Here is a 24,536-nt window from a genome sequence, read left to right as displayed (position 1 = left end):
TCAAAGCAGCGGCCATTTTTAAAGACTCGAGTTAATTATTTTAGTAAAACACATAGGCAAGCGTCGGGAAACCTCGTTTAAACATAGAATACACGTTAGTAAGACGAACAACTTATTACTGGATTACACACGGGCGAGGTTCATGAATAAAGCACGTCGCGAATGCGAAGCTTTGCTTCATCAGTAGCACGCAAATTTACTGTCCGTGGGTTGTCTACCTGGAGCTGCTTGTTTTCCTGTCCACCTAGGATCCTGTCTTCTTTCTCCCGCAGATCCCTTGTATCTTGTGGCTGAGGACGCTTCGTCTATCTTGTTGACCATCTGCCTCTGCGCACTCTCTTTCTTTGCCGATTCCGCACAGCGCTTCGAAAGTTCCGCTTTCTTGACCAAGGCAATGACGTCTTTGAGTGAGGCCTCTACTTGTGCCCACAGCTTGTCCTGTACCGCTTTGTTCGTGGTGTGCATGACAATTTGGTCTTTGATGTACTCATCCTGTAGTTGCCCGTACTTGCACGTGATGGCTAGTCGCCTCAAAGCTGCCACATAATAATCAATCGACTCTCCTTGCTCTTGCTTCCTTTGTTGGAAGTTGTACCGATCGACGGATACACACACTGCTGGGCGGTAATGGTTGTCTAGGTCCTCCAAGGCGTTCTTGAAGACGTCATCGGCTGCGGCTGGTCTCTCCGCTGGCACGATGTTCGCAAACACCCTTGCACCTTCCGGGCCCAGGTTATGCAGCAGCAACCTTTTCTTCCTAGCGCTGGGGAATTCTTCGCCGTTCTCATCTTCCAAGGCTCCCACATAGTTTTTGAAGTACTCCCTTCAGTCCTCCCACTTCATCAAAGGTTCCCCTGGTCTGGGTAGGAATGGGATGGGTGCCGTTAGTGATGTCATCTGGTTGCTCATTCTGGGCGCTGTTCTTGGCCCTTCGTCTCTGTTTCCTGGACTGCCTGGTGTGGTGGGACTCTCTTCTCCGTCTGAGACGTCCCCTTGGCTTTTGGGACTGCCTGGTGTGCTGGTGATGCCACTTCGTGCGTCACTGGGGAGGTGTGCTTTTTGTTCCTTCCTGTCCCCTTCCCTTCTTTCTGCCAGGGTATCAGCTATGTGCCCCTCTGCACGTTGCGCAGGCCTTGACCTGCTCAGGTCTGTTTGGGTGCCACGTGGTTGCAGGGTGCTGTGGTCTGGCGCTGCTGCCGCGCTCTGTCGTGAATAGGGTCGTTTCTAAGGGCGTGCACACTGTGTTGTGCCCCTTCCCACTGTCTCTGACCTGCTCCTTGCTTGTCTCCTGTTGCTGCTCCTCCTGTGTTGCTGCGTGGGGTGGGTGGGTTGATCCCAGACCTCGTCGCCACTGTAATGTTGTCCCCTTCTGCCCCTCACAGAGTACAGGATGCCAGCTGGGTGAAGAAACTCTTATTTATTATTATTTGTAACTATCCTATCCACAGAGCGCCGAGCGTTTAGCAAGAGCGCAGCTCCGGTCGCTTCTGCCGTCTCTCTCAGCTTCGCGCGCTTTGCCTGGAACTCAGCGCGCATGCGCCAGTGTTCCGCTCTTGCCTCGGCGCGGCACGTCATCACGCCGTGCGCCGGAGGCTAGAGCGCAACACTACAGATGTCCTGACTGAAGCAAGCTACCAAGTTTTTCTTATCTACCCAGTTCCCATAAGTTCAAAACGTATAGCAATTTTTACATAAGCAGGCCTGGCTGGGTCACCAATAATGCTGACCGGTGATACTTCCTTATTCGCGATATTCAGGATTAGACGATGGAAGCCATAAATAAATCCCAGCCGCAGCGCCACAGGGAAGCAATTATGGGAAAAGCCGGCTCAGCTCCCGCTCTAGGAGCAGACTCAAATGAAAACACACCTAGCAGTGTGCGCGCCCCCGTTCCAGTCAAGTGCATGAACTCCATGTCCTGGAAAACGCCCGCCCCTTTTCACGGTCACGCGGGAAGAATGATCTGGCTCGCGCTTTCACTTCAGGAAGAACAGGCTGGTTAGAAGGACAGATCGTTGCGCGTTCGCGCTCCTTTTCAGTTTGACAATACCAGTCGCGAACGGCTGCTGTGTGTCGCATACGTCATCTTTGTTCCCTCACGTCGAACCGTCGCCTCCGATTAGTTCTTTGAGAGGCGGACAGTTTGGGGTGACAGTTATCCTGCTGCTCCCACCTGTTTCGTTCAGTAGTCAAGGCGCCCGTGGCGCCGTTAGTGACACACAGCGAGTCGCACATAACCATCCTCGGTTTCACGTCAGTTCAGTAAATAAACACACGCCTCCCCCCACCCAATATCCGTTCAGTTTTTAAATTAATCTCCACCAAAGTTTCACACTCGCTTTTCATCATAGACTTTTGTGCACGCGCCTTGATTTTCCCTTCATTCAGAAAAGGGAAAAAAAAGCACGGCGAGACGAAGGGGGAGGAGGCTGGAGGGAGGGAGCGGCCCAGGCTGACACAGAGAGAAAGAGATCCCAGGGAGGACGTGAACCACCGGCAGGAGGTGGAGTGAGTGACCCCCGGCAGGCTCCTCGCGGCATGGCTGTCTGAGGCTGATGCGCTGTGCCCCTGCGAGCGGGAACTAGTGATTCCCCTCCTGTTTCCAGGTCAGGTTGAGCGTGGGTCTCCTTTCTGTGTGTGGGGTCGCGCTGCAGCCGGGGCGATGCCGGATCAGATCACCGTGTCGGAATTTGTGGCCGAGACCAATGAGGACTACAAGGCGCCCACTGCCTCCAGCTTCACCAGCAGGATGGGGCAGTGCAAGAATACGGTGGCGGCGATCGAAGAGGTAAAGGGGCGTGGGGGGGCGAGAGAGGGCGCCGCCCTACCTGGGGCTCAGGCTCTTAGTGTGCCCGGCTCCGTCTGGGGGCCTCAGGACATTGGGTTTGTGGTGGGTTTTGGCAATACCGGCACCAACATGTGTACGAAGGTTGTGGGGCAGCAGGCGGACTCAAACATTGGGTTAACTCTGGGATACTTTGGATAAAAGGAGAACGGAAGCGATAGTAGCGCGCACTGCTGTGGGATACACTGCTGTGTGAAGCTGGGAGAGAGGGCCGGGGTCATGGAGAGGTGGGTGCTGAGGCAAATATTAGTTAAGTTCCTAGCCTGTGTGTAGGGTTTGAAATTGTTTACAGGAAACTGGACGAGGACAACCGTGGCCACTGAAATGTCTGCGGCCATCTGTATATTCAGATTTAATGTATTCAAGGACTTTTTTTGCTTGGGGCGGAGGGAGTTGCTAGAGCATTCTCTACTGGAAAATAAAGCTAGGCAGGCCGGCGAAAGGGGTGGAATGAAAGGTATGTGGGAGGTTTGGAAGTAAAGGTGAGCTTGAGTGGCCAATGGGGAGGGAGAGGAGAAAACCGGAAATAGGAAGTGGAGAAGGGAAGGGCAGGTAAGGAAGAAGAATGACAAGAGGCAATCCGAAGCAGAGACCCAGCTCCAGTAACTTAAATGGAGTTAACTTTTAGGCAAGGAACAGGTCGTTGTTCCACTTTACGTCTGAAATTATTCGGACAAGTGGCTTGATAGAGTGAAAACGGGGGAAGTACATCAGTGGTGTAAAGACCTATAAGCGAAGAACACTTCCTTCCATATAGCTGAGAAATTTTGAGCACAAAAAGGTCAGCAGTTCCATGGGGACCGAGTATGAGAGTACAGTACATTTTAAAACCTAAGCCTATTTTTTTGCATCAAAGATTACTTTCTAGAAACAGAATAACAGTAAGCAAGGATAACCTGGTGGTAGTTACTAGATATAAATCCCATTGAATACTTAATAAGATGATATGAGGCACCTCAAAGGATGGCAGTAAGTGCCAACAATTGATCAACATCAGATGTACACGTAGCGAGCACAATTGCCTCACCCCACCGGTAACTGCCTATTTATTTATTTAATGCGATTTTATATAGCGCGAACATTACCCGAAGGTGTCAGAGCACTTTACAAAAGAACAAGTTGAGTTACAAAAGGACTTTGGATTACATGAGTTACATACGAGGTATAAACAGGAAAAAACTGCAAATGTACAAGTGGAGCAAAAGGAGGAAAAATTGCAAATGTTCAAGTTGTAAAGTCACTCAATGAAGAGATACAAACAGATAAGCTCTAAAATCACCTAGGAATGGAAGTGGGTACAAATGTCTACTACATATACTAGTGGTTTGAGATACATATATATACAAATTCACTCAGGATTACATTTTAACAGCAATAAGTCTTGGACCATTATATATTACTTATTTACAGAGTAGGAAATTCTTGCCATTGCTCAGCCAGGTGTTCCGGTGGTGTTGCACTCAAGGGTGGTGGTCTTGGGTCTTGGTAGACCGATACAGGTACAGGTCCTGCTGGCCTCAATATAACTTCAAACTGGGCTGGTGGAATAAAATTGCGTTGTTTTTTAGGTATCCATGTTGTATGATTGTCTGCACAATAACCCTGACTGTATTGCAGGTCACTCCAATATTAGAAAGCTTAACGTGTATACATTAGAGCCGGCTCATATTATAAACAAGAAAACAGGAGAACAGACTGCAATACTGCAAGAAAAATACAAATACATCTTCTCTTTTGGGATGGTGTGAACTGTTATAATGTATTTAATGCATGGGTTCGTGCTGAAAATCAAATGTAAAAAATCAGCGAACGCATGCCTCCGTTTCTATATTTATTTGTGCATTTGCATTTGCTTTTGGTGCGCAATAGCTAACATAATAAGATGCCTGTTACATATCCTGATATGTAGAATCTGGATCTGCAAACATTTACCCTCGCAGGCGGAGTTTACTATTTGGGATAATCCAACAAGTGTCCGGAATATTCAGGTTCATGATTTTAGGAAGGTTGTGGACAATGGGTTTCATTGATTGAGGTGCTAAATTTAAGAAGTTTTTGCAATACTGTACATATGGAGTAAAAGAATGGTCATGTTACCTTCAGTGGACTGACCTCAAGAGGACAAGTGACAAGTACAGGAGGAACAGGTGTGTAGATCTGTTAGTATATTAAAACTGTAGACTCTGATGCTTTTATAATTTTTTGAGAATTGGGTCCTAAAAAGCTGACGAGGGTGGTAGGTAAGAAAACTAGATTTCTTAGCGCATAACCCAGGAAAAATTAGAATTGCTTTTTAAAATGTTGTTATTTTTTTCTGCTGATGTTTGATTTTGGTGCTGTTTGTGTACGGGCATGTGTTGTCTGGATCAGTGGTACTCAGTATGGGAAGTACATAAATGTTAAAGAGCATGCATGACTTGCCGTTCCCAGACAGAGAAAGAACACAAACCATCTCCTAATTTATGATTGACCCTTTACACTGTTTTGTGTATCTCCTGCATCATTTTATCAGGACTGACTGGAAATCTAGCCTTACCTTCCTATGACGTACAAAGGAAATGACAATTGATCTTTGAGATTAAAAACATACTTTATTGAAACGGACTGGGACACTAACCAGATGCTTTCAAAATGTAAGTTTTAGTGGCAGTCCCCTGTGATCTCTTGAAGTTGGTTTTCTTGTTGAATATGCCAGTGTCAATTAATTGGGCCTACTTTGCAGGCTCTTGGCTTTGTTTTACGTGTATACTGCTTACTTGATTGGGTCTCCTCATCGCACCCATGTCGGCTCAACATTGACATGCATACTAATTAAAGAAAAGAGCTCAAGAAAATCTTTCGCTTAGTCATTTAACACAGCCTTTCAGTTTTTTGTAGTGTCCCTACATGAGTGTACTCCAATATTGTCTTCCTTTCATGTTTTCAACTTTACTTTTGTTTATTTTATAAAGTATGTGGGCGATTTTATTTGTACTTTTTGTGACTGGTTGAAATTTGCCATTTTTTTCCTCTGGCCCAGGGATCTGTCGATGTAGAGACTACAGTTATATTTGTATTGATTCCACTTGGTTCAAAAATACTGTTTAACTATATTGCTAATTCCAGACCACATTCATCACCTCCATGTTTTTACTCCGCTTTAAATCTGCTCCATTTGAAACATTTTTGTTTCCTAAATCATGGATAATTAAACTTGCTTTAACACTAGAGATTCTCAAGAACCGTTCTAGTGCCACAGGAGGCTATGTCACTTGTGGTGGATCAGGGTCTTTAAATCAACAACTTTAGGAAAGTCCCTGCTCACTACTGGGCACAGGGTCGAAAGACCTTGGACGTAAGAAGAGAATGAATCCCACACAAACTAATTTGCAGATTTTACTCATGAAGAAACATTTTATGGACATTAATCTACACAATTTTAACGCATTATTGTATTCTATGAAAATATCTCTGGGAAGGTCGAAATCTAACGTTTTCTATTAGTTTATGTTCAGTTCAGCATTTTTGTATCATTGAAAGTATCGCATCTTTCATTACTGGCATTCCTATTGTTGGGTAAGAGAAAGGGGAAAAAGGGCATGCAGAAGTCTTTCTAACTTAATTTATTCAGTTATCAGGGGTGTGGAATTTAATAAAATATCTACTAGTCCAAGGGTCAGGTTGCTTCATAAAACTACTTGTCCTGTAAAAAAATCCACTTGTCCCTTTGGTGCCTCATAGTGCAGCAACACATTATGGCAGCAATCTCATTATATAATAGCTTTGACGTTAGCCTTTCTGATTAAGCCAGGGCTAATACAATAGTAAGGTTTGAATTCTAGCCCTTTCCTCACTTTGCCACCTTTTCACAGAACTACATACTGGGGCTGAAGATTGTGTTATGCAATACTTCCATGGTTTGAATGCCCTTTTGAATCTGAGCAAACTTACTTAGCTGCTTGTTTTAGGGGTTTTCGCTAGTTCTTCTCTAATCTTTTTCCATACTGAGAAAGGTTGGAAATTTACACCTGACAATGGCAAAAGTAAACCTTCTTCCAGGATTGGGAAAAAATTGGTTGGAGGGAAAGTGAACTTGTAAATGCTCAACAGATTATCTCATGAGCACATCGACACATGCATTTCTGCTCATGCTAAAAAGCAGTTCACACATTTTTTCTACGAGGAACATTTCCTGGCCTAATTCTGTAAATTCCTGTGAATTCATGTAGGCCTTTAATGCAAGGACATATACCATGGGTGCAGATTTGTGACTTTCTTTAAGAATTAGACCTCTAATTAGGTCTGTAGTTAACCTAGACATTTTGTTTTTTATTAAAAATCTGTCTATCCATTCATCAACTTGCTTCTTCTCTTTCAGAAGGAGCATATCTGTACACAAAGTAGTTTGCCAGGGACTACTGTGGCAATGTGTGCTTTTTAAAACAAAAAAAAATTGTGTTTGTTATAATCGTGAGGGTCTGGTAACTCCGACAAAGTTTTACGAAAATCATATCAAAAGAAGACACATTGACCAACCAAAAGGCTGACCACGAATATCAGACATATTGGCTTTGCCACTGCTTGTTTTTCATGTTTCTCATTATCTTGTTGAAGCTGGTTGCACTGATTTGTCCCTTATGAATACTAGCATGCATCAACACATTTGACTAAATGATCCTTCAAAGAAATTTTACCTACTATTTCACTTTAGTTCAGCAAAACCTTTTTTTCCTAGTTCCATTTTTTTGGTGAACATGTTATTTTGAAAGTAAAGGATCATCAATCTTGTTTTCAAGCTTCTGCAGACGTTTACTCCCAGAATGCTCTTGAATTAGATGCAATGTATGTATCATCATATTGTTAAACTTTGAAAACGTGTGTACACATTTTTACACTGGAACAACTGTCAGTAGTGCAGTCCAGGCTTACAACATTTCCCCTTAGAGCACTCACCCTAGAAGAAAGGCTTTTTATTGATAATCCACTGGTTACTCAATGACCATTTTAATCTGACCTGTAATAAAGGGCAGTTTTGGAGATCCCGAAGTCAGTTATAAATTATTTTCTCTGCACCCTTCTTTTGATCCCGCACAGTTTATCTATATGTTTGTTACGTCTTCCTCTCCCTATTGCTCCAACTCTGTCGTTGGCTTGCGTGGAGGTGTTTTAGTAGCCCTATGATGAAGCATGCCTCAGATTTCTGTGGGTGAGGGCAGTTTTACAAAATGTTTCTTGTCCAGTTTCTTCTATATTACATCTTGCTTAGCCCCATTTCTATGTGTGTGTAGAGTTGCATCTTAGGAGGTCGGAGTGGGGCGTTTTTCTCCTACTCTTTATTTACTGTGTGTGTGTGTGTGTACCCCATGGTCCCTGAGTGCAGGGTTTTACTTGGGGGTCACTTAGGTACCCCCTTAGACCCCAATCAGAGGTCGGAAGATAAAGGAGGCCCTGCTGTGGGCCCCAAAAGTCACTTTCCGACAGCCTTTTCGTGTCGGGCAGACCGACTCGGAAAGACTGTTGGAAACTGACTTCGTAATCTCTTGGTTGGAAACGCAGTCCGTAGAGCTGTATGATGCAAGTCTGACAGACACGAATTCCGGCGATTCCTACTGTCGGGAGGAGGCTTTCCAGCTGACATCGTAATCAGCCCCTAAGTGTTTGGTTATGATGAGGCAAGGGACCATTATTAGTTCTTTTGGTCCATTTTGATTGGGCGAGTTCTAGTAAGTCTAGTAAATTTGGATTGAAATCAAGCTCTTTAGGTAAGCTGTTAGGTTTTTGCTTTTTAGCAAGAGCAGGCCTTTTTTGGAAGGTTTCAATTTTTAGCCTTTAAAATTTCAGATAGGCAAGGGGCTATGCGTATGTCTTTCTCGTTCTGTGATCTTTTTTTATTTTTTCTTGTAGCTAGGCATTCCAAGATGTAGAATTATAAGCATGACATACCTCACTTAATTCTGACTTCAAAGAAAAACAAGTGTGTGCATTCCCAGGTGGGAGTGATTGTTGCAATTCCTTTACACCTTTGAGATGTATTGCTGCCTGGAGAATGGCTTTAGGTGAAGCGAGGGCATGTTTGGGGAGGCAAGCTTGTAAAGTGTTGCCAACTTCTAGGTGAGAGGGAATTGGGGCCTCTTTTGTTGCCCTAAAGACTGAGTGGAATGATACGTTTTAGTTTTTATAGTAGAAACAGGGAAATTAATATTGTTTAAGCATACTGACACACCACAGAATACAGTTGTATTATCTGTGGTAAAACATATTAGAAGTTTTACTGTTTAGCCTTTGTTTATGCTTTTAAAGCAAACTTTGTTCATCCTTACTGTGCTTTATATTTACAGTTTGATTTTGTAGGAATACTACATATGAGTGAGTGTATAAACTTTCTTTTTCACTTTTCCTGTCCTTTGCATTTTGGCTGATATACAGACATGTGAGTGGCAGGGACATGTTTGATTCATTTGTTAAACTTTGTACCTAATTTCCTAAGATTGGTATGGCAATTTGCTTGATTTAATCAACAACGAATGTGCAGCTCAAAGTAGCCAGATATGCATCTTGACCCCTATTGATTGATTTAGAATCGTAGTGTTCCCATTGGTACTCATTGATGGTAAAGTTAGGTGTCCAGTATCCTGAAATTCATTTGATTGTGGAAGTGTGGGACATTGTTTGGCAATTTGTTTGACTCATATCTCTATTTCCGTGTTCTTTTCACATTACTGTTTCAAAATGTACACATTGTGAGTTCATTCTGAATTCATCTGCACACCAATGTTAAATTGTAATAGCAATTGCATTTTGTGTCACGGTTAATCTGCCTACACTAGGTGTCTCTAACAATTGAGCAGGAGTGGGGAGTACAGAATTCCTGGAGCACTCCTCAGTTTGATCTGCGAGAGGAGAACTCTGTAGTTGCAATGGGTATTTGTTGGATGCGATTGCAGAAGAATGAATCCGATTTAGGGAACTCCTCCCTCACAATCCAAACCGGTTTTTGAATTATAACCACAATATATCATCAGCTATAGGTTGGTAAGTTGCTGAGGTATTCAGATGGATCCAAGCAGCTTCTTGGTTTTCCTTAGCTTGAGTAGCTCCTCTTGAATATCAACCAGGGTAGGAAACAGTCTCTTTCATAGGTCGCAATCCTCATTGAAGATATTAAAAAAACAAGTTGTACTCAATTTATTCTCATAATGGTTACATTACTGAGATTTTGCTGGTGTACGGTAAATTGTACATTGGTTGTTGGTATGGTAATTGCAAGAAAGTCTGACACTTATTTTTTTTCAAAGTCGTGGGGCGATGGTTACATATTTCAATTGCTCATGTGCTGTGTCAACTAAAAAAAGAATATTAAAAAAAGTTGGTAACAGATGAATATGAACTTTAATGGATTGCTGTGTTTTTTAAAAATGTTTCTAGGTGCCATTCACCTCTTGCCTGCAGTCTAGCAAAGTCAGTTAGGTTAAGTGAACGCATACGTTTTTTATTGATCCTAGGTAGCGTATAGATGCTCTAGGTGCTTCCGCTCGATATGCTCCGGTGGGAGGTTCACAGGGTGAGCTCCCACTGGAGTTCCCCATCTGTTACCATCCTGAAAATGATAAGAGCCGGAGAGGACAGATGAACTCCGATAAAACCCCCTGGATCCCCCAGTACTGAGTACCTTGATCAGAGCAATGAATAGCGCCGGTTTTAGCAGTCAGCGGCCGATGGCCACAGAGATGCGTACAGCCCTCAAGATGGCAGAGGATGACTTTGACTAATGGCCGAACGTGACCCATCAGCACCGGAGGCCTGTTGTAGAGAAAGGCCCAGAAATTGAGACTAGCGGTAGGAGCAATGGAGTAGTGAAAGATTCCTTCCACAAAAGTACCTCGTAGACAGACCATACGGCTTGGAGGTCGGTACCCAGTGGTGCTAGGAGTATTTGAGCCTGGCTTCGTAGCACGGACCGTCTACCCTGAACATCAGCAGCTTGTAGTTGAGGGACAGAGGAGTCACTGCGGCTTAACACGAAGGTTAGTGCGCTCAGGGTGGAGACCCCACCAGCCTGCGTGGCACTCGGCCGTTGCTACGCGGGCAGCGTAGCAACGGCAGAGGAATTGTGGGGGCGACGACCCCCTGGGATGTGCGTTTTGGGGACAGGGAGTGCAGCTGACCTCACTTTCTGATTGGATGGATGGTGGAGCAACCCCAACAAGCATGAAGGCCAGCAGCAGAGGACGATCTGGCAAGCAATAGGACCATAGAACAGACAAGAGGCGTGGAGGACATTTGACCCATCAAAGTCGTCAAGCGGCACAATCTGGCCGGCTCCCACTACCCCAGTCTCTCTCCCACAGTACAGAACCAATGACTACATTTCCTGCATTCACAAACTCCCCTACACCAAATATGAAGCCTTCCTGCCTTACAGCACCGAGTAACCCCTTTCCCACCGCTGGAGGCAAGCAGGAGCTCAAGAACCGCCCTGGTATCCAGCACGCCACCTTCGCCAACCGCTACCCGGCCTTCTACCTCTACGGTCATCACCAGCTTGGGTATCCCTCCAGGCCCAATATCACGCCGTGAATGCAACAGCACCCTTAAGACTTGGCGAACAAGCACCACAAGAACCCAAGCAATAGCTTGAAGATTAAGCTCTGTAAATATGCATGGGTGTGGAATAAAAAACATATATACTTGTCCATGGGGCAGGTTGCTTCATAAATGTGCTTGTCATGTAACAAAATCCACTTGTCACTTTGGTGCCATGTAGTGTGGCGACAAATTATGGCAGTAATCTCATTATATAAGAGCAGATCTAGTCTCTCTGTTTATACCAGGGCTTATACCACAGTAGTGTTTGAATACTTGCAATTCCCTTATGTTGCCACGTTTCCACGGATCTACATACTGGGCAGGCAGTGGTAAGCGATGGTTCGAGGGTTGGAATGACCTTTTGAGTCTGTGCAAACCTACTAACTTGCATGTGTTAAAGGTTTTCAACAACTCTTCTCTACTTTTTTCCCATACTTAGAAATGTTGGAAATTTACTCCTGAAGATGTAAACCTTCTTCCAGAGTTGGGGGAAAAAGTGGTTGGGGGGATATGAACTTGCAAACACTCAGATTTTCCCATCAGCAAATCTACATATGCATATTTGCTCATGCTAAAATGCAGTTCACAAATATTTTCTAGGAGTACTATTTATTGTCCTACTTCTGTAAATTCTTGGGAAGTCACGAAAGCCGTAATGCTGCACTTAATGCAAGGACATATACCATGGTGCACTTTTGAGACTTTCTTTAATAATTGGTCCCCTAGTTTGGTCTGGCATTCACCATGACCTTTTGTGTTTATTGAAATGATGTCTCTCATTCTGTATCGGCTGGCTTCACTGACGGCATTCTGCTCTTTCACAAGGAGCATATCGGCACACAAAGTAGTTTTGTTCAGTGCCGGTAACTACAGTGGCAGTGTGTGCTTTTTGAGACCAAAAACAGTTTATGCTTTTGCCAATGTTTGTTATAATGGTGAGGGCCTGGCAGCTCCCACACCAATAAGGTTTTACAAAAACCATGCCAAAACAAGTCACACATTGACAAAATCAAAAAGCTGACCACCAATTTCAAGAACTACTTGCTTTGCCAATGCTTGTTTTTTTGTTTCCCACAATCTTATTTAAAGTGGTTACACTGATTTTCCATTATGAATATTTTTGGGAAATACTAGCATACATCAACACCTGTTTCTAAATGATGCTGCAAACAAATGGTACCTGAAATTTTACAGTGGTTTTGAGAAGTGTTTTTTTCCCTGCTTTCACTTTTATGAACATTTTATTTTGAAAGCAAATAATCATCAATCTTGCTTTCATGCTTCTACAAATATTTGCATCAAACCAGAGAGCATTCTGGGAGCATAATACATAGCCTCATATTGCTAAACTTTCAAAACGTGTGTATACATTTTTATACTGGAACCACTTGTCAGTAGTGCAGTCAGAGCTTACAACAATTTCTTAGAGCGCTCACCCTAATACTAATGGCTTTCAATTAAAGAACCATAAATGCAAGTTTGAACAGCATTAACATATGGAAAAAATATTACCTTAACTGCAGATAGTGCATGTTCCTAATACATAATGTGAAACTGCAAACTGGGAGCCAAAGGGTTTGTGTTGCAGCCGGTTGGGCCTACTTGTCCCAAGGACAAAATACACATTGTTGTCCTTGACCCCAAACAATATGTCCTGGGCCTCGGGCTATAGGAATTCCACATTTCCCTTTTTAATATATAGTTGTCCATCCCTAATGGCTTCAACTCTTCTTAAAATGTAATCTTGAGTGAATTTGCAACTTGTAGATATGTAACTATCCACAAGTATCTGTAGTAGACATATGTACTTACTACCATTCTGTTTGAGTTTAGAGTTTATCTGTTTCGTATCTTTTCTGTAATGCATGTACTCTGAAGTCCTTATGTAATGTAACTGGTTCGAGTGTAAAGCGATCTGACATCATCGGGTAAAGTTTGCGCTATATAAAAGCGCATAAATAAATAATAACTTGGTGTAGTGTGAAAAACGGCAAGTTCTAGGGAATGTAACCATTAGTAAAACATGTCCAACTCCAACTAATTGATAATCTTGCAGAACCTGTTTGATACACATCGTTAGGGTTTTACAAATAAAAAAACTTGCCAAAAGTCATTACTCATGGAATTTTTCCCCTTACAGTCACTTCATATTTTAACCAAGTTATTCCTTTTAATAAATTCTTAGAGTACAGCAAGAGACCATAAGATGCTTCTTCCATTAGATCAATCGTGATGTTCAGAGATTACAGCACATACCACCATGAAACTAAATTATTTTAAATCTTCTTTTTTTAAGTGGACTTCTGACACATGATTTTGTTTTCTCAGTCTTTTTTTATTTTTTATTTTAAATTCTTTATTCATGAATGTACATACAAGGCAAAACATACCTATAATCATCACATAGTCAACATTCACGGTTTTCTATTTTCACCCCAACAGTAGGTAATACAGTGGTAATCCCCTCCAATAGTTACGAATCTATGTAACTTCTATACCTTCAATATGGCCCCTCGGCGTGTGACGTTTCACACCTATCTTCGGGAAGGTTGACATAGAACGTCTATATCCATACATGTGTCTGAAGAAGAAGACCCCTCCCCTCCCATTCCCACCCCAACTATCCCGCCCCCAACCCCCCTGTCTCCTGGGCTCAAGAGTCTCTTATTGGTATGATTCTCCGGTCAGCAGTACCGACTACTTTATTACTGTGTTCATACTGAAACCTAAACTCCAAATCTGGCATTGGTATGATTGTCCTCAGACATCTCTACTCAGTCTGTATCCTGTGGTCTATCTTCCTGGGATGGGGCCGGGTCCCGTCTATCTAATTCCAGTATCATGACCTCCCAATCCATAGCTATGGGATTTTTCGGCCTCCCAGTGTCCTCCTCTCTCTTAAGGGTGACACTCTCTATCTGGCCCCATTTTACAACATCCCTCCTCCATGTCTCCGCACAGGGCGCTCTGGGGGATTTCCATCTCATGATGATTACTCTGGTAGCCAAGAGAAGCGCTTGATCTATAAATCTCAGTTTGGCTTTCAGTGTTGTAGGGCGGTGGCGGGCTCTCACTAGGCAATACAAGGCAGTCTCCTGTATCCCCATGTGTGTAACCTCTCTTAGTGTCTGACATACCTCCCCCCAATATCTCCTCAGTTGTGGGCATGTCCAAAGCATATGAAGGAGGCCCGCCTCGTCCGCTCTACACCTAGGGCAGCAGTGGGGAGAGTCTGGAAACATCCGGTGGATCCTCTCCGGGGTTAGATACGCCCTATGAAGAACCATGGACTGAATACATTTAAATTTCACATTTTGTGAGACTCTTTTAGGGTGTTCGAGTACAGTTCGCCATATATTACCTGGTAGTTCTTCCCCGGTATCCTGTGCCCAAGTGTCCCGTAATGTGGTGAGGGATATCTCTGCGTGTGCTCTGATCCCGGTATATAACCAACGCACCAAGTGGCCCCCCGTCCCCATATAGTGCATCAGGTGCACAAGCTCGTGTCTAGGTGGTTGGGTCCGTTGTGGCGCCCAAGTCGTCCGAATATAGTGGGATAACGTGGCATGCAACAAGTACTGTCCGTCAGAGGTTCCCGTAACTTGTACGAAGGTGTCGTGATCCAGAAGTGTGTCATCTCCGAAGAAGCTCCCTATCTCCTCAATCCCATTCTCTGTCCAGTGGTGCAGTGTGTGCCTTGTGAGTCTCCCCTATGGTGTTGGTATGCCCAGTAGGGGGATATTCCCCGCATAGGGTGTTACTGACGCAGTGTACGCTAGTGCCTTCTTCCAGCAATTGAGGGCCGTGCGAAGCAATGGGTGACATGTCTGTGGTATCTTACTTTTTGGCAGCAGTAAACTATGTAATTCTCCCTGATCTAATCGGTCCGTCGTGAGTCCAATCTCGTGGAGGTTCCTACCTGCCAGCCAGAATGACAACCACTGGAGCTGGCTGGATAATAATAACCTCGGAAGTCCGGGACTCCTAGGCCTCCCAGTCTGGTGCCGAGCTGGAGTTTGCGGAGACTTATCCGCCTTCTGTCCGTCCCCAATATGAGAGTGATCAACAGAGTGTTTATCGTGTTAAATACCTGTTGTGGGAGACATACCGGCAGGTTAACGAAAAAATACGACAGGCGAGGGAGCATGACCATCTTGGCTATCGCAATGCGACTCATGACGGACAGAGGTAATGAGGTCCAGAACCCAATGCTGCTGCGGAGACCGGTAATGGCCTTGGAGATATTACCGTCTATCTGGTCCTCCGTTGTCCTATATATTCGAATCCCCAGGTATTTAAAGGTGGATTGTGCCACCGGGATCTGATAGGCCCGAAGGGTATGGAAGGAGGGTGAGGTGCGTCCCAGAAATAAAAGGCGACCGATTTATCTGGGTTTATGGCCAATCCCGACACTATTCCGAACCTGCGGAATGTGTCGTATGATTGTGTATGGTCCGCTTCCAGATCCCGGAGGTAAAGCAACATGTCATCCGCATATACGGAAAGTAGGTGGGACGTCCCTGCCACTGGAATACCCAACTGTTCGGTGCGCATGCGGAGGGCAATGGCCAGGGGCTCGAGTGCCAGAACAAACAGCATTGGGGACAGGGGGCAGCCCTGCCGGGTACCCCTATGCACTGGGTATTCCGCCGAAACATATCGCCCCGTTCGTGCCCGGGCGGTGGGATCGGTGTACAGCAACCGAATCCATTGCAATAAAGAAGCAGGGAAACTAAAGCGTTTTAAAGCTTCAAACATGAAGGGCCAGGAAAGGGAGTCAAAGGCCTGCTTTAGGTCCAGTGCAATGCACCCCACTCGGTTCAGTTCCGTTGGTGAGGCAGCCATCAATGCGTGCATGCAGGCGTCTCGTATTCAGGGAAGTATTACGCCCAGGGAGGAATCCACACTGGTCCCGGTGTATAAAAGTGGGCAGGTGAGGTTGGATCCGCAGGGCAATAGCTTTACTCAATATTTTATATTCTGTAGACAACATGGATAGGGTTCTATAGTTTGTCAGTTCTAGAACATCCCTGTCCGGCTTGAATATGGAGATTACCAGGGCTTGCATGGTTGACTTTGGCAAGTGTCCTTCCTCAAACGCCGTCCTGTAGATCTTTTCCAGGGCCGGCACCAGAGTCTCAGCATAAGCCGAGTAAAACTCCACCGGGAGCCCATCCATGCCCGACGTCTTATTTCTATTTAAGTGTTTAATCGGGGCGCGTATCTCATGTTGTGTGATAGGCCCCTCAATCGCCTTTTGTGTGTCTGCTGCTAAGGACGGGAAGGGGAGATCGCACATAAACTCAGCTATCTGCATAGAGTCTTCTAGGCCTGTAGGAGCATAAAGTGCCTTCAGGTGGTCGTGGAATGCCAAGTTAATGTCGGATTGAGTATGTACTAGGGCGCCCATCGGGTTATGTATTTGTGTAATTGATAGTGGGTCCGGTCTATCCCGCACCAAACGTGCCAGGAGAGCCCCGGAACGGTCAGCTTCGGTGTGTTGTCTCACCAGGTATGCCTTAAAATCTACGTTTCGCAAGGATTCTAACGTTTCTGCGTGGTCAATGTATGCTTCTTGTAATTCCTTCTTTTTCCCTGGATCTACGCTCGCCTCTCGCTCAAGCCCCTTTAGTCGTTCCTCCACCTCGCACAATTTCTTGTGAATTTCTTGTCTGGCCCCCACTAATTGACCTATCGCTACCACCGTACCACCACTTTCATCGCATCCCACACCACCAGATTCGAGGAAGCGGCGTCTCAGTTGTCCTCCAAGTAGTGTGTTAGGGCGTCCGACAGGGTCGCCCGAAACGGTCCATCCTCCAGGAGCTGTGGGTTAAGTCTCCAGGTTGGTACCGGGGTCGGCACTCTGCCCCAGTGGAGAGTGAACGCTAGGGGCCTATGGTCCGAAAAGGTTTTCGCCAGATACTCCGAGGGACCAACCGACGTAACCAGAGTGCGGGAACACAGGAAACGATCTATGCGGGTGTGTAAATCATGCACCGGGGAATAAAAGGAGTATTCTTTATAGGAGGGGTGTAGTGTTCTCCAGCAATCAGTCAGTCCCCAGCCTTCTGCCCATGTAACAAATGTTAGAATAAAAGGGAAATCCCATGGGGTAACCAATTATATGCGTTAAGGTAAGAGAAAGATTCTCTCGTTAGCGCCTTGCTATTTATCTCGCTCACTTTCTTCTCTCACTCTTCATCCCTCTGGTAAGTACTTGTGCCACATATAATAGAGGGACAGTTTACACAACATATAATTCAAAGGCAACTGTATAGATTGAATATAATATCACATTTATTTCATTACAAAAAACAGTTAAAATGTTCTTTCAACAGATTAAAAACAAAATAAAATAAAAACAGTTACATTTTATGACAAAGCTCATAATAAAAAACACAATATAGCAGCAAGAGAGAGTTTCAAAAACAGACCAGACTAATTGGTCTTGTAGTTTAACACATCTATTCAAAAAAAGGGGGATGTGACTCGCATTGCCAGGTGGCTAGTACATTTTCCTCCTTTCTCCAACAATGCTGAGTAGATAGATTGTGTATATAGTTAGGGCGTCGACGCGTTTCGATGGTTTTCTTAGTTTATTCCATCTTTATCAAGACCAAGTAATGACTCTCTATCAATTGTTTCGAGGATAAACCTTCTCAAAAAAGGGAAAACAGCCTTAATCTTCCAGTGGCTCCTATGATATCTGTAAGGTGTGGGTCTTATGATGTATAAACATTCGTAGTTCGATCTAATTCGAAGCTATGGGCCTTCAATTAAGTGGTTAGCACCTTTAAAGTTACATTTGAGCCAATCTAACTATTAGAGGTACTTTCTTGAGAGGCGATATTTTCCCTTTATGATGGCGTAAGAAGAAGTCCTTAATGTGGAACTCCTTTAGTACTCCTGTGGCTGTGCAGATGAATGCCGTTGTATCTGGCCGTTTTGGAATTTTTATAATTTTGATTGGGCTTGCCCTCCGTCAAAGCGGTCGGGAACATGCACGGGCCTCGTACGTCTACTTCGTATCGCTGCTCATGTAACAAATGTGTCAGTCAGCTTCGTAGCACCGGACGCCTGGAAGGGTGGGTGTGACCTGTCTAGGTCCAGATCCAACACAGCAGTTCAGTCCCCCCCCCCCCCCCGAGTACCCAGGGAATTTCGGCCCAGTCTGATAGTGCCATCCCCACCTTGTGTAGGAATTTGTCTTGTTCATAATTAGGGGCATATATTCTACCCAGGATTATCAGTGTGCCATCTAGGGTGCCCTAAACTAGGATATACCTGCCCTGATCGTCCGTCCTCCTTTCCAGTTCTTCGAAAGGTGTCCCGTGGCGAACCCAGATAGTTGCCCCTCTAGAGAAAGCAGAGTATGACATGGAGTAAATAGTGCCCCTCCACTTTTTTCTCAGCTTGTGCACTTCTGATGTCGTGAGGTGCGATTCTTGTATGAAAGCTATTTGTGTCTGCTGTCTGAGGAGGAAAGAGTGGACTCTGTGTCGTTTCTGCACTGCTCCTAGACCCCGCACATTCCAAGTAATAAGTTTGTACGATCCAACCTTCTCAGCCATGATCATTCGTTGTCAGATCTATCAGTGTCAATAGTTGTTTACAAGGATCCCAACAGATAAGTGCCTAGGAGAATGCATACCCCAAAATGTCTAAAAAAAACAAAACCAACTCGGCACAGCGGTGCAACCCAACTGAGCCCAACATAAACCATTGTAACATAAAAATCCGAAGTCTTGTGCATTCGCCAAGCACACACACGTTCATGATGTTGTTGTCATCAGGCGCTGTGGGTTCGACGGTAGTCCAGCCAGAGAGTCTATCTTACAAAGAATATCAAAGCATAATTTGAAACAGTTGCCGCGGGGCACTCAATGGGTCCCTCTCAGCACCCCGTAGGAGTGTCCCCTGTATACATCCTCTATACACAAGGTGGGTTCTTAGTAGAGCTACCCGGTTGTCACCAGATCCCGTGCCGACCTCCCACCTCACAATCATAGAACCACTCAGAACTATTACAGGGTCTGCACTGTGCAATATAAGGAAAAGAATATGGTGAAGTGCATTCGAGGGAACAGTTCCAGGATGTCTCAGCCATCCAGTCAATTATCCATTAGCTCATCCGCAGCTCGGGATGTGACCATGGGGAATAGGACCACACTGTTCTCCGAGTCTGAGTGTAGTGTGCCCTCCTCTGAATTCGTAGTTATTCTCACTGCGTCTTCTCTAAAGGTACCAGCCATCGTCAGCGCCTCGAGCCGGTCCTTCTGCTGTTGTGCCCGGGATGGGCCATGTCGGTTCCTCTCCTTCACGGCTCCCGGGGACCTTCGGTCGTCACGGTCCGAATCCTCTTTTGAATTGCCGGTAGCAGCCATTTGGGAGCTGTCCTGGCTGCCATCGATGCCCATTACTTCCAGCCATTCATCAGCGTCAGAGGGGCTCTCAAATAAATTAGTTTTCCGCCCATATATTACTTTCAGGCGGGCGGGGAAAAAGAGGGCATATTTCAGCTGTGCCTTCCTAAGTTTCTTTTTAACCTCCAGGTACGACGCCCACTGTTTTTGCACCACGTTGGTATAGTCTGGGTAGAGGGACACCCTCTGGTTCTCGAAGTGAATGGTGGACTTCTCTCTGTAGAAGGACATCCCAATCCCGGTAGTTTAGGATACGGACTATCAAAGGGCGCGGTGGGCGTCCCGGTCTAGGCTGACCGGACGGGATCCTGTGCGCACGTTCCACGCAGAAGTGTGGGGATCGGCCTTCAGTCGTAATCTGGTCGCGGAACCAGTTTTCCATAAACTCTGCAGCCCTCGTCCCCTCGCATTTTTCCGGCAGGTTAATCACCCTTTATATTGTTGCGGCGATTTCGTTCTTCTGCGTCCCCCACCCTATCCATTAGGGAAGTGACCTGGTTCTGCAGCTCCCGTATAGAAGTAGTGTGTTCCGCCACTGTTGGTGTAATGTCTGCAACCGTTAGTCCCTGATCCTTGACCTTCTCGGCTAGTTTGGCGTGGTCTGCCTTCAGAAGAGAAAAGTTAGTGGTGAGGGTCCCCAATTGTTGTTCCATCGCCATCCTAGAGTCTCTGATTTCCTGAAGGATAATGTCAAGCTTGTCCATTTGTTGTGCACCCGGTTGGACCAGCTCCGCAGTCCCTGGACGGCCTCCGCCCTCTCCCGCCCCAGTCTGCTGGTGGGGCCCATCAGGATCCCCCTGTCCCTCAGTATGTTTCGGGCCTCTACGCACCATGTCCTCTAAGTACCAGGGTCGCCCCACTTCAGGGCGCAGTCTCAGTGTAGATCCCGCTCCCGTAGAATGGGTGGCACGTTCCGGAAATCGTAGGTGTCTGTCCCCCGGAGTCAGCCGAGTGGCATTGCGGGGGGAGGCCGGTACGGCCCGCACCAGGCCGAGCCGAGAGTAGAGCGCCCGGTGCCCGCACCTTCTTCGGTGTCTCCTCAATCCAGAGGCTCCCCCCTTCGGGGCCCGCTCACCCCACTATCCATCGAGGGTAGTATTCAGATCCGCAGCGATCCCCAGGTACCGCCCGCCACACGTCTGGCGATGTCAGGGAACTTATTCTCCACCCTGCGCCCTAGTGTCTCTCCTTCACCATTGAACCTCTCTCACCAGCCATGTCCTGTGGTTTCCACATTGCATTCTCCAGGCACCTCACTGTTCCTGCGCCCCCACCACGGAGAAATGGGTAATTCTCCACCTGCCTTTCAGGGCCGTCAGTAGGAGAGAGGGGGATGCGGGGGTGGGAGAGAGGCACCGCCGCCTCAGGCTCGCGCCGTGTCCCTCCAATAGCGCCGCCTCACCCCCGGGCGTCTGGGTCCCTGTCCCGGGCCGTCCACTATGCGTCTAAAATGGCACCGATGGGGATTCCCGGACGTCCTCCAGTGCGGTCCCAATCCACGCGGCGTGCCTTCGCCGTTCTACCGCTCCTCACCCCCCCAAGTCTGATCGGGGACTTGTGCGGGGGGAAGGCGCCGACCCCATTACTCACCGCCGCGGCACAGCAAAAATGGTGCCGACAGGATTACTCAATCGCCCTCCAGGGCGGGCGCGATCAGCGCGTCTCTCCCTCCCCCGGCAGCCCGTCCTCTGTACACTGGGTTCGATCCAAGTCTCAGGCGGGGGGGGAGCTCCGACAGTATTTTTCGCCGCCGAGGGAGGCCCATGGCCCGTCTCCGGCACTCCCCAGGCTGGTCACCAAACTCCTCGCCCGGCCGCGTTGCAGGCCGGCCGGGCGCCGCCTCCACGTCACTCCCCGGCTCCAATTCCTCACGCCTCCTAGGAGGCCCCGTCCGCTCCCGGGCGGGAGGAAGATCAGCTACTCTTGGAACCGGGCCCAGAGCAGCAGCCCAGCTCCGTCTGCAGCTGTCAGTCCGTTTGCGCTTCGGACAGCGCCCGCAGCTCCGCTTCACCAGGATCTAGCTCTCGGCCGGGCCCGGAGCTCTAGCAAGCGCCGTCCGCTATCGTGGCTGTTCGGCCACGCCCCCCTTGTTTTCTCAGTCTTTTTAGAGTTTTATGCTGCATACCTGTGATGTCATGATGTACTGCAGTTGCAAAAAAAACTACGGTTTTGGGAGGTGACGGTGGTGCCGGGAGCATATTGTGTATATTTGTCTGTAATCATCAAGTAGCTTTTTTATTTTAATTCAGAACTTATTTTATTCAGTTTTGTGCAGACATTGCTCAACAACAGATTACTGAAGATGTGGTACAGTGGATGATCTTAAACAAATCAAAATATCTGCATTTGGAGACGTAACAAAAATAAAAACTGCTGATTGCTCTTCTATTTGGTAGGCCAGTAAGGGAGCTTTTACATTAACAGCCTTGTTCTTCCAGCATACTTCTCTAGACTCATTCCAGCTATTCGGTCACTACAGTGTAATTTATGGTTTGCATTTCCCGGAGGCACTTAAGTCATTGTTTATAGCGTCTTGTAGTTGTGGCTGATGGGCTTCAAGAGACATCCATCTATTACCAGTATTGACAGACCACTTGCGCACTGTCAATACATTTTAGTTAAGCGCTAGAGTTTTTTTTCCAAGCTGTTGCTCGTACTGTGTATTTAAGTTTTAATAATTTAGAACGATCTGATCCTTTTAACTATTTGTGCCTAATATATTGAGTATATTTGCTCTTCTGACTGGTCCTGTAGTGCATTTACTTCCTGTAAGGGAACAAAAGAGGGTCTGTGCAAGAATTCTTCCGTGTTGGTGGTAAAGTTGGTTCTATTTTCAGCTGAGTTACCATAGTAAGCATCAGGGGAGTAACTTGGGGATGAGCATGCAAAGTGAGTAATCCTCACATTGCATAGAAGTGTTCCCTTTACCCTTCCATGCTCCTTAGATCCATCTATTTATCAATCATTTGAACCTTCTCTCTACTCATCCATTCATATGTCACTCCCTCCACCTTTCCATCCAGCATCCATCCAACATCCATGCATTCATCTGTTTATACATACTTTCACACATACTATCTGTCCATTCTCCATCCCTCCATTCATTCATTCATTCTTTTATCTATCAATCTTTTCACTCCTTGATTCCTACGTGTGCTGATACCCTCATGGCTGATTGGCGAGCTATACAAACACTTGAACTGAGTAAGATCTCTGGTTGAGGCATCTGCATTTGGGGCTGTAAATCTCAGTGCCTGAGTTGGCAGCATTGAATCCATTTTGCTTCTTGGATTCCGAATTTTGATTTGCAATCCTGGAATCAGTTGATCTTTCCTCAGTGGAACACGTTTGCTGACGTTCTACACTCCCCCCTTCTTCCAATTCTGGAATGCATAATCACCCCTAACTCTGGGGAAGTCCTAGTTATGATGTGTGGGAAAAGGGAACTCTTTTAGATCCCTTCTTACTGTTTCTTGGTCCCACACCTCCAAAGTTTATTTGACAAGGAATTCAGTATGTGTTTCTTAATGGTGTGATCTCTCTAGCCCTGCCATGCCATAGATGGGGGACCTTGCTACAGCTCTAACCATTAGCGCCCATTTCTTTTCAGTTTCCCTGGCCACCCATTCTACTATTATTCGCAAATGGGTCACTCTGTAGTAGTGGCCATGTCAAGCCCCTCCATTCTCTGGGTGACATCAGAATATTCTTTGGAACTCCCGCTCCACTGCCTCCACTTCCCTGCCTAAACAAATAGTAGAAGGCATTTTTGTACCACCAGTATGTCCCTAATGCGATAGTTACTGGGAGTGCTTAGAATATACGTAAGATTCAAGGTAACATTTATTTTAAGCATATTTCTACCACCAACCCATGACATGTGAAGAAAGACCTGCTTTGGCAAAGTGGGCCAGTTGGCCCCTCTACACCCTACTACTCTATTGGTGATTTGCAGATCTATGTAGTGGAGTTTCACTGAGTCCGCGAGAGGCAATGAAGAAGAGGTTGAAGAAGATGAAGGCTTTACAGAATGGAAATTAAAAGTCTGGCCTTCTTGGACTACAGCTGCCACCCCATGGTGAATCCGGGGCAATTTACGGAAAAAGCGAGTTATAACAGGGTGTGATTTATAGCATAGATGCTGTAGTTGTCTAGTGCCGCTAAACAATATTTTCAGTTTGTGGCTTGGTGAGGAGGAGAGCACGTGCCCTGAGTGCAATTTCTTAGAACTCATCATGCTCTGGGTTTCAAGGTTAAGATTAAACACTTGATCCCTTAATCTGGAAGGAAGAGTACAAATTTCCGGCAACAGTGCTTATGGATCACTTGTCTTCAGTATATCAATGTTCTAAACTCACCAAACCCCGGCCTTTTCCTTCGCTGCCTCGTTGTTTCACCACTCTGGGCCCGCTTATGACCCTAGATTCCACTCAGCAGTTTTTTTAGCAGCGTACAACAAAGTTTCAGACCGTAGGGTAATGACGGCGGCCGGCCAGAGGTTGACCGAGTCCTTGCAATTTGTTCTCCGAGGGGGTGTCAAACGTGGAGACAAGCGAGGATCACGCGGGAGCTGAACAGGGGCCACGACCAAGCTGAATAGGTAGCCCAGCTCTCACTTCCTCTCCCCCTCTCCCTGCCTTACCTGTTGGAACAAGCAGCGTTGATGATCCAAGTTCCAGCCTCGTACCTCAGGCTAGCGA

General features: G+C 46.1%; 1 protein-coding gene across 4 annotated transcripts in view; it reads left to right on the top strand.

The window, feature by feature from the left end:
* The first annotated feature begins 1,977 nt into the window (after positions 1-1,977).
* Positions 1,978-24,536, top strand: part of ASAP2 (ArfGAP with SH3 domain, ankyrin repeat and PH domain 2) — a 1,060,322-nt gene continuing 1,037,763 nt past the window's right edge. For all 4 annotated transcript variants that reach the window (XM_078647831.1, XM_078647829.1, XM_078647830.1 and 1 more), the window contains exon 1: positions 1,978-2,788. In XM_078647831.1, coding sequence (XP_078503957.1) covers positions 2,663-2,788 — 126 coding nt within the window. In that variant the 5' untranslated portion in view covers positions 1,978-2,662. The remainder of the gene's footprint in view (positions 2,789-24,536) is intronic.

The sequence above is a fragment of the Lissotriton helveticus genome, chromosome 6 (assembly GCF_964261635.1).
Source record: "Lissotriton helveticus chromosome 6, aLisHel1.1, whole genome shotgun sequence".
NCBI lineage: Eukaryota > Metazoa > Chordata > Amphibia > Caudata > Salamandridae > Lissotriton > Lissotriton helveticus.
Note: the sequence above shows the minus strand (reverse complement) of the source record. Positions and strands in the feature narration are given on the sequence as shown.